Source organism: Malania oleifera, chromosome 2, assembly GCF_029873635.1.
Source record: "Malania oleifera isolate guangnan ecotype guangnan chromosome 2, ASM2987363v1, whole genome shotgun sequence".
NCBI classification, from domain to species: domain Eukaryota; kingdom Viridiplantae; phylum Streptophyta; class Magnoliopsida; order Santalales; family Ximeniaceae; genus Malania; species Malania oleifera.
Window position 1 is genome coordinate 5219493 of NC_080418.1, and position 10963 is coordinate 5230455.

A 10963-nucleotide genomic window follows, 5' to 3' on the forward strand; every position below is an offset into this window, starting at 1 on the left:
GAAAGAAAAATATTAAAAAGTTCATATTTTTATGTTTGTTACCAAGGAAAATTAATAAAGAAAATGAAAAAAAAAACATCAAATCTATTAATAATATTTTGATTCTATACATCATTAATATTTGACTTTTTCTTAATTCCAATCATATTAAAATAAGTTTTTATTTTCAATAGTATTTATTATAAAAGGAAAATACAATGAAAAATGAGTTTCCTCCTTATTTTCTTTTCTTCTCCTTCCCCCAAGTAAAATCCTTCATCCGAACGTATCTTGTATTTTAGAGAAATATTAACATGATGTATTAGTGTATATACCATGATTTTATCACGTGTACTAAAAAAAAACGTAATTTAATTTAAATACTATATACAGCAAAATCATGTTAGACCTCAAGCAAGGTCGGATGCTTTATTTTGGGTCGGCCCTTGGTCTACGCTTGCCACTTCTGAGCTGGATGCGTTGGAAGCTGGATCCATCTGATAACCGTCTTTCGGCTAACCTAACCTCCTCCGTCTCTCGAGATGACCAACAAGAGGTAGCACAGGAATATTCACTTGTTGTCCATTGACTACGCCTTTAGGCCTGTTTGGCCGTCTCTTCTATTCTCGATGATATGGAGCCAACAAGTATCACAATTTGGGGAGAAACCGATCTAACCCCCAGTGTATCTAGTTATTTTTAATTATTTAATGACACTCAAATTGAGATTCACAAAAGGGGGAAAAACAACACAATAAGTAAAACTACATTAATTATATTAGGATTGAACAAAAGAAAGTAGAAATGAATGAAATGGCCTTTTTTTTCATCCATCTTTTCACCCTTTAAAAGTGGTTTTTTTTTTTTTTTTTTTGGGTCTTTAACTCACTTTTCCCTCTAAACTTTCTTTCCCTTTCCTAGCCAGCAACATAAATTCCTAAATCCTATCCATTCCCAATTTTGTATTACTTTCCCTTGAATTTATCCCTCTGTTACTTTTAACCAATTCATTACTTGGATTGGCCACAAAAGATTGACCAAACTCAAGTTCCACCTACGGTTGTGAAACCATTATATTCCTGCCCACAAAGATTGTTGAATACTGAACACAGTTGATTTGTCAAGCCATGCAAAATTATAGCATAGAAAGTGACCCATCACCCTGCAATTAAACCAGAAAGTCAAAAACAGAAGCTTCAGCTCTCCATCCCATTTTGCCTACGCAAACTTTTACTCGGTACAAAGAACCGCCTATATATGTAGACCAAGTTCAGGCTTCAACTACCCACTCTGTCTGCTCATGTAAAACTCCACCTGTATTACACCTATATATAGACCAAGCTTTCCTGATCGATCAAGTTCTAATCAATCGGCTTAATTAGCTCTACCTCTACCTCATCCATGGCTGATCACCAGAAAGTCCATCCGGTCCAGGACGCCGGGGCGCATTCCCCGAGCGCTCCGTTGATGCAACACGGTGGGTCGAGATCGGAGAAGGGCGACCCGGCGGAGCAGGAACTGCAGTACCCTCCGTTTCGCCGAAACATCCCGGTGATGCACTCCAAACCCCCCAAGAGGAGAGGCTGCTGCTGCAGGTGCCTGTGCTGGACAGTATGCCTCCTCCTGGTTCTAATTGTGGTGATCTGCGCCGTGCTGGGAATCCTGTACCTTGTGTTCCAGCCAAAGCTCCCGAAGTACTCGGTGGACAGCATGAGAATAACCCAGTTCAATATGGGGAACGACATGAGCTTGTCTGCGACGTTCAATGTCACGGTCACGGCGAGAAACCCGAACAAGAAGATCGGAATATACTATGAGAACGGAAGCCATTTAAGCGCGTGGTACACAGGAACAAAGCTCTGTGAAGGGACTTTCCCCAAATTCTACCAGGGTCACCGGAACACCACCGTGCTCAATCTGGCGCTCACCGGACAGACGCAGAACGCCAGTGATTTGCTCACCACGGTGCAGCAGGAGCAGCAGAGTACTGGAAGCATTCCTTTGAACCTTAGGGCTAAAGTCCCAGTGAGGGTCAAGCTTGGGAAGCTGAAGCTAATGAAGGTAAAGTTCAGGGTCAGGTGCAGGGTACTGGTGGATAGCTTAACTGCCGATAATTCAATTACAATAAAAAGCAGCAGTTGTAAGTTCAGGTTTAAGCTCTAAGAATTTTCATTTTTTTCCCCATACACACACACACACACACACACACACATATATATATATATATATATATATAAAGGGCAGCCCGGTGTACAAAACTTTCATATATGCAAAATTATGGTCTTACCATACATTTTTGCAAGAGACTATTTCCATTAAGCTCCCCTTATATATATATATATATATTTCATAGGCATTTTACCATGGCTGTACCATTTTTTGTTCTTGTTATTTATTATTTTGTTTTTTTTTTTTGTATCCTAAGAGGTGGAAGATTAGTTTAGGTAGATGATTTCTTCCCCCACTTTATTTTAGGCATTGATGCTTCCTCTGTATTCAGCGTTTGAGATATACATATATTTAAATTATTTATATAATGTAGATGGAGTACACATCGATCTTGATAGGCCATTATAGATTTCTAGGGATTGAAATAACTTAAGTTTGAAGAGTTGACATTTTAAATTTTTAACGGGGAGTATTGACTATTGAGCACCGTTTTGAATGAGTCTGCCTCCATGGCTCCATCTCTCAGTCTTAGGGTCCCTTCAGTTACATTTCCAATTTCATGTTTTTGTATTTTTGTTTTGGTTTCCAAATGCCTCCATTTTTATGGTTATGTTTATGATATTCTAGGAACAAGAAACACTTTATTCCATCATAATAATTTCTTGAGATATTGCAGTCCATATTCTAATAACAAGAAACATTGTTACCGATTTCGGAATTTTTCCAAAAGAATAAAAATATGTTTGGTAGCACTAAATTATATCTAAATTTAAATTTAACAAGTGATTTCAGCTTATATTGGATTCAACAAATCCAAAAACAACTATGAAAAGAAAATAAACAATGACAACATCAATGTCATCTCTCTCTCCCTTCTGAATGACCACACAAAATTATTCCCAACCACTACAATAGAACTACTCATTCAAAGCAAATGGTTGTTGTAATAATTTACTCTAGGAAAATCAGTGGAAGATTATGCAAGACCATTACCAACACCAATTCCAGCAGGAAAAGGGTATTTAAGAACAAAATGATGAACCCCACTACTGTCATAACATATAAACAATTCAACTGAAGAAAAATAAAACCAGATGATCAAACAAGAAAGTAATTTCTACTGCTGTGGATATTAGCTAGCAAGAATTAAACCATGTTATATTCGAGAGACAAGTTCAAAAAACCTCACCTGAAACCACCCACAACTCAACTGGACCAAGATCCAAGATGGACTAAGCAGGACTGCGATTTGCAGAAGAAATCTTAAATTGATAATTGCTAGCTAAGTCACTTCCCCGAAGCCACAATTGCAGTAATCAATTAAAACCTAGCATATATAAAAACCAAGAAAAGAATTTATTTTTACTCGAAATTATATCGGGTTGGCATATATGAAAACCAAGAAATGATTTGATGCAAATTCTAACTTGTTGCAATTGTATTCTACTGATTGCACCATATTTGAGTGTAAATTTCAATAACTTAGAACAATTTTAAAAACCTAGAACAATACAAATCTGTTGACAAGAACGGAGATAAATCCATAAAACTACATAGTAGCCATTGACAGTGAGGTGTTGCAGTGATCATCTATGGCCGAATAACGCATATAGCAGATCCAGATACGAAGAAAAAGCATTGCGGTGTGAATAAAATTTTTAAGTTGTGTTTCTTTCACCAAATCTTAAGGTTGATGTCTTTTTATTACATTAAAAAATATTTATAGCCAGAGATTTTTCTTAAATTAGTGAACAAGTCGTAACTGCTCTGCTTAAGGATGTATTTACAAGTCTGTAAATTATTAATATAACGACTAAAAATGCCCATTTTTTTTCAATGCTAGGGAAAGAAAATGTAGAAGCTTTAGTATTTTGAGGCATTTTGTAATTTGCACTTATTCCACAATAACCCCAAAATTAAGTCTTAAATTTAATTCTATAATGTTTCATCCGAATTCATTTGAATTTGAACATGAGATATGAAATCTATGCGTCTCAACTGTTGGTGCCAAAATTTTGTTGGGTTAATCCGCAATTGATTTTCTAAAAAGAAAATAGGAAGATTGTCACAAGTAGGCTTGTTAGTTTTGTATCTGTTTCGGGCCTCTGTTAAAGACCAGCTGGGCCGGTCATGCTTTAAGCAGACCTGGAACCCTTGGCCTAATTTAGCCCATGCATATTCCATATTTCATCTAATAGTTACGTAGAAATAATCTTCTTGTTTGCAGTAGTTAGAGGAGAGAGAAAGTTAGTTCCCTTTATCAAGGGAATTGAACCAACTCGCTAGACATTCAAAATTGGTTGAGCTAAGTCTGGGTATGGAAGATGCTCCCTCGAAAGAGCTTGGTTCCTTTCTACTGTGATTATTTTCTTTCTCAGTTCCTGTAGTTTCAATCTTTTGGCAGTAATTCATCACAATCATTCCACAATTCAATCATTCCACAATTCAATCATTCCTCTCATTTCTTTTCTACTTCATTCCACCACCTGTCATAAATCCTTATTATTACAGATCATAAACACAGGAACAAGCTCAGAATTGTTACAACTGGTATCAGAGACGATGATTCTCCGGCCAGTTCCACCATTCCCGGCAATCCATTTCATCATCAACCTTCACTTAGCCACTCATCTTAGCAATAATCTTCATCAACAACTCAACCCACCAGCAATTCATCTCGGCAACAGATTGTATTTCACCCACTCATGGCAGATAATACACGCCTCAAGGATCTTAGCACTACTATGGCCAACCTGCAAAAGCAACAAGAAGCACTAAGTCAACAACAACATCGACAACAGGAGGAAACAAGGAAGTCAATAGCATATTTGACAGCTGAAACAAGGTAGACTATAACAAAAATGGCTACACATTTCAGCTCATTTGCAGCAGAGATGAGGGCCCTTCACCGTGAACCACCTATGCTAGACCCACCCAAAAGCAATTATAGACCACCACCATCTTATGATGACACTAAGGATGACAATGATTTGGTGCAAATCCGACCAGCTAGGCTTGAATTTCCTAAGTTTGAAGGTATGGATCCTATCGATTGGCTTTTCAAGGTTAATCACTACTTTAAATTTCAGCAAACCCCTCCGAATCGTAAGCTCTTCTTAGCCTCTTTTCACATGGTGGGAAAAGCCTTGGTATGGTACCAAGATAAGGAGGATTCGGGATTACTTACTAGTTGGGAGGCTTTTGTTAAGGCTTTGTTGGCTAGGTTTGGTCCTCAATCTTATGATGACCCGATGGAGGCTTTGACCAAACTTAAGCAAACCTCTAGTGTTGAAGCATATAAGGAGCAATTTGAATTCCTCTCTAATAGGTTGAGAAGATTACCCGAGGACTATAGGTTGAGCTGTTTCATTGGTGGATTGAAGGATGAAATTCGATTTTATGTCAAAACCCTAAACCCCCTTACTATTCCACAAGCCTATGGCATTGCTAAGTTACAAGAGGAGCATCAATGGGCTCTCAAAAAGTCACTATTCCCCAAAACTCACCATCAACCAGCAACCACAACTCACTCTCAGCCTTACAACCCTGCTAATTACCCAAAACAGCAGCCTAAACCCATAACCACCAACCAAATTACCAAAATGACTCCAAATCAGCTGAAGGAAAAGAGAGATAAGGGCCTATGCTTCAATTGTAATGCCAAATGGCACCCGGGTCATAAATGTGGGGGCTTCAAATTATTTTTGCTGGAAGGCAATGAGCTCAATGTCTTGAATGATCAGGTGCATACGTTGGAGGAAATTTTGAATGAGGGAGAGGAAGGAGTAATGAAAAACCATGATGAATTGCTGGCTGATCCGAATAAAGGAAACACACCTAAAATTACTTTTCATGCTATGGTTGGATCTATTAGTCCCAAAACTATGAGACTTGTGCGGAAAATTAAAGGGGAGCAAGTGGTAATTCTCATTGATAGTGGGAGCACTTATAATTTTGTGGATTCAGCTGTCATTGAGAAGTTGAATTGGCCATTTAAAGCATAAGGGCAGATTCAGGTGAGGGTTGCTAATGGGCAAGAAGTGACTAGTGAAGGAAGGTGTTTGAATCTTCCCATAACCTTTCAAGGGTATGTGGGGAAAGTGGATGTGTATTTGCTGGTTTTGGCTGGTTGTGATATGGTGCTGGGAGTACAATGGCTTAGCACTTTGGGTCCTATTCTATGGGATTTCACTAAAATGACTATGCGGTTTACTTGGAATGATATACCATTGGTGCTACATGGATTAACATCAAAAAACTTGTTGGAGGAGCAATTGTTCTACAAAAAGCATCCCTTGGAGAGAAGGGGAGTGATATTACAGCTGCTGGACCAAGCTAAAGAGGAAGAGAAAGGAGCTGAAGATGATGTTATTTCTGCAGTTTTGACCAAATTCCAGCGTGTCTTCGAAGAACCTGAAGGGTTACCACCTAGAAGAGCTCAAGATCATGCCATACCTTTGATTGAGGGAGCACAACCAATTTGTGTTCGACCTTACTGTTACCCATTTTTTCAAAAAGAAGAGATAGAGAAGATTGTCCGGGAGTTGTTGGGATTAGGCACTATTCGGCCAAGCCAAAGCCTATTTTCTTCCCCCATTTAGTTGGTAAGGAAAGCAGATGGTACTTGGCGTATGTGTGTGGATTGTAGGGCTTTGAACCTAGTCACGGTTAAGGACAAATTTCCGATACCTGTGATCGATGAATTGTTGGATGAATTAAATGGGGCGGAGATTTTCTCTAAGCTGGATTTAAGGTCCAGTTATCATCAAATTCGAGTTAAGGATGAAGATATTCACAAGACGGCATTTAGGACACACGAGGGTCATTATGAGTTCCTAGTGATGTCGTTTGGGTTGACCAACGCACCATCCACTTTCCAATCGCTGATGAATGAGATATTTGGGCCCTTCCTAAGAAGGTTTATCTTGGTTTTCTTCGATGACATTCTAATCTATAGTAGGAGCATGGAGGAGCATGTTAGGCCACTTGGAAGTGACTTTGAAGCTGCTGGAATAGCACCAGCTGTATGCAAAACGATCCAAATGCAGATTTGGATGCAAGCAAGTTGAATATTTGGGTCATTTGGTGTCTAAGGAGGGAGTGCAAGCCGACCCCTCAAAGTTGAGAGCAATGGTGGAGTGGCCTTTCCTCGCTACACTCAAGTCCTTGAGGGGTTTTTTGGGCCTTACCGGGTATTATAGAAAGTTTATTAGGGGATATGGCACCATAGCTGCCCCCCTAACAGCACTATTGAAGAAGAATTCTTTTAAGTGGAATGAGGAAGCTGAAGAGGCATTTAAGAGGTTAAGGAGGCTGTTACTAGCGCCCCCCCCCCCCCCTCCCCCCGATCCCCCGTGCTGGTACTACCAGATTTTAACAAGAGGTTTGAGATTGAATGTGATGCATCGGGGGTGGGAATTGGAGCTGTGTTAATGCGGGAAAAAAGGCCAATTGCTTTTTACAGTCAGGCTTTAAAGGGGAAGGCTTTTGGGTTGTCTACATATGAAAAGGAGCTTCTGGCCCTAGTATCGGCAATTCGCAAATGGAGACCCTATTTACTTGGAAAGCCCTTTATAGTCAAAACTGACCAACAGAACCTAAAATACCTCCTAGAGCAGAAAATTGGTACCCCAATGCAGCAAACATGGGTCACCAAACTCTTGGGGTATGACTTTATTGGTCAATATAAGAAAGGGCAGGAAAATAAGGTGGCAGATGCACTAAGTAGAAGAGATTCAGATTTGGTTGAAGCTTCCCTAATGGTTCTATCCTATCCAATAGTGGGATGGCTTGAGGATTTGAAGGACTCTTATGCACACGACTCATTCTTCCAAGAGATGCTCCAAAAATTACAACAATTGGATGCAAAGGCTACCAAATACAACTTTAGAGATGACATATTATACTATAAGGACAAATTATACATCAGCTCAAACCCTACCCTAAAATTGCAAGGTCTACAGTGGGTACATGATGAACCACAATCTGGTCACGCAGGGTATGACAAGTCAGTGCAGAAGGCTTGTGCTAATTTCTACTGGCCAGGTATGAAGTCTAACCTAAGGAAGTATATTAGAGAATGTCAAGTCTGTCAGCAAACTAAAATTAAGCATACACTACCTTTGGGCTTGCTGCAACCCTTACCCATTCCCTCGAGGGTTTGGACAGATATTTCAGTGGACTTTGTGGAGGGTCTTCCTAATTCTTATGACTATGAGGTAATTTTTGTAGTGGTGGACAGATTGTCCAAATATGCTCACTTCATGCCTTTAGCACACCCGTATACAGCTATGAAGGTTGCTGAGGTATTCATTCAACATGTGTTCAAATTGCATGGAATGCCCCTCTCCATTGTGTCAGATAGGGAGCCTACATTTACTAGCAGGTTTTGACAGGAATTGTTCAAGTTCCAGGGTACCGAACTAAAGCTAAGTACAACATATAACCCACAAACTGATGGGCAAACCAACTGTTAACAAGTGCCTAGAAAATTTTCTAAGGTGCTATGTGTGTGACAAACCAAAGCAATGGGTAAAGTGGCTTGCAATAGCAGAATATTTTTACAATACATCATTCCACACATCCGTTAAGATTACTCCCTTTGAAGCTGTTTATGGCAGTCCTCCAAGAATTGTGTCATACTCGGCTAGCCTCTCTTAAGTAGCTGCAGTAAACGAAGCACTGCTGAATTGTGACAAGCTCCTCCACTCCCTCAAGCAGCACATGCAGGAAGCACATAATAGAATGAAACGATATGCTGATTTAAAGAGGAACGAAAGAGAATTTTTGGTGGGAGACATGGTCTACCTGAGGCTCCAACCGTATCAACAACTATCTGTGCAGATGAGGCAGAACTTGAAGCTATCCACACGTTTCTATGGGCCATTTAAAGTCATTCAACACATCAAGGTTGTCGCTTACAAGTTGGCACTTCCAATAGGGTCTCTGCTTCACCCAATTTTTCATGTGTCTCAATTGAAACCGCACATAGGAGCTTCAGTGCAGCCACTCAAGCATTTACCACCGGTGGACTCACAGGGTCACTTGAAACCTGAACCAGCCAAAGTTCTAAATCGAAGGTCAAGGAAACATGGGCATGTGGCCGTAACAAACGTGCTCATACAGTTGGTTGGACAAGTAGAAGAAGACGCTACATGGGTACCCTATCATCATATCAATACCCTCACCTTGTGGGCAAGGTGTTTTGAAGGGGAGAGTAATGTCACAAGTAGGCTTGTTAGTTTTGTGTCTATTTAAGGCCTCTGTTAAAGACCAATTAGGTCAGCCATGCTTTAAGCAGACATGGAACCCTTGGCCTAATTTAGCCTATACATATTTCATATTTCATCTAATAGTTACGTAAAAAGAATCTTTCTATTTGCAACAGTTAAAGGAGAGAGAAAGTTAGTTCCCTTTATCAAAGGAATTGAACCAACTCGCTAGACATTCAAAATTGGCTGAGTTAAGTCTGGATCTAGAAGATGCTCTCTCGAAAGAGCTTAATTCCTTTCTACTGTGATTATTTTCTTTCTCAATCCCTGTAGTTTCAATCTTTTGGTAGTAATTCATCATAACCATTCCACAATTCTATCATTCCTCTCATTTCTTTTCTATTTCATTCCATCACCTATTATTACAAACCATAAACACAGGAACAAGCTCAGAATTGTTACAAAGATCTTGAAGGATTCATGATATATTACAAGAAATCTCGAGTCAAGAATTGAAAAAAAAATAAGAGAAAATATGAGGATGTCTTGTCTTGGCTTCTCCCACAAGTCCTCCTTTAGTGAGAGACCTACTCGCTATTTAATTTAACAAGAGTTGTAGGGTTACACACGAACTTTTTAAAGGGAAGTTCAGGAGTTTCGAATCTTGTATTAATCTGGCTTTACTCGAGGCGCCCCTTCATAACTTAAAAACAATTTCAAGCTTAACCGATTAGAAAGTAACAAGTAGCCAAACCAAGCAAATCAAACAAAAGCAGCATCTGAGACGAACCCACACGAAATCAAAAGCTGCATCCAAGACCAACCCCCTCAAAATCTTGTTGCATCACCAGCGAAAAGAGAAGGGAAGTGGCGTCCAAAACTTGCTGGACCATCCAACGAGATTAATTTTAAATCTCGTTGAACAATACAACAAAATTTGACCACCACCTAGCAATGAAACTCTTCAATGAATTAGAATTTTGGAAGGACACGGTAAAATGAGAAAAAAATTTTCAATGACCTAGCATTCAATATTGTATTATAAGAAAATTAAAAAAGGCGAAAATACACAAAGAAATAAGAATGTTCCAAAAAACAAAATTGTATTGTGTAACCATTAAGGTATACAAAATGCATTTATTTTAAAATTGAATAAATTCACAATAAGTTTGGAGAGGCCCATATCCTATCAAAATTAAGTTACAAATTTAGACAATAATGGAATAAATTCAAATCCAAACTCGAGATAAGTTCATGAAACAACAAACAAAAACAAAAAGAAAATTAAAACAGAAGCATAAAAAACATGTAAGGATGTAGTTCCCCAACGTCCAACTGCAACACAGAACGCAGCAGTGGATAGCGAGAGGAACAATCTTTCTCGCTTCACCTCCATACAAAACCCGCATCATATAAATCTGTGCAAGTCTATCAGATTAACCATAAGGTAAAGCCTTTTTAACAATCCAAATCTCATCAAATGCTAAAATGGAAAAATCTCATGATAAAGAGTGCGGATTAATCGACTCAGTCCCTTAGATGTTCATTAGGGTTGCGATCATTCTCGCAAATCATTACAGGTCTGTAGGCTCATCACCGTCGAT

General features: G+C 39.1%; 2 protein-coding genes and 2 non-coding genes across 4 annotated transcripts; 2 read left to right on the forward strand and 2 right to left on the reverse strand.

Moving 5' to 3' along the window:
• Positions 1–1271: 1271 nt before the first annotated feature.
• On the forward strand, positions 1272–2165 carry LOC131149107 (NDR1/HIN1-like protein 6). The gene has a single exon (XM_058099206.1). The coding sequence runs from the start codon at positions 1381–1383 to the stop codon at positions 2140–2142; it is 762 nt and encodes a 253-aa protein (XP_057955189.1). The 5' UTR covers positions 1272–1380; the 3' UTR covers positions 2143–2165.
• Positions 2166–5009: 2844 nt separating this feature from the next.
• Positions 5010–6749, forward strand: LOC131147593 (uncharacterized). Its single transcript, XM_058097091.1, has 2 exons — positions 5010–6068; positions 6159–6749. Exons 1-2 carry the CDS (start codon positions 5010–5012, stop codon positions 6747–6749), a joined length of 1650 nt encoding a protein of 549 aa, XP_057953074.1.
• Positions 6750–10671: 3922 nt separating this feature from the next.
• LOC131150063 (small nucleolar RNA snoR136) lies at positions 10672–10816 on the reverse strand. Its single transcript, XR_009135448.1, has one exon. It is a non-coding gene; the product is annotated as a small nucleolar RNA snoR136 (small nucleolar RNA).
• Positions 10817–10880: 64 nt separating this feature from the next.
• Positions 10881–10963, reverse strand: LOC131150044 (small nucleolar RNA SNORD25). The gene has a single exon (XR_009135430.1). It is a non-coding gene; the product is annotated as a small nucleolar RNA SNORD25 (small nucleolar RNA).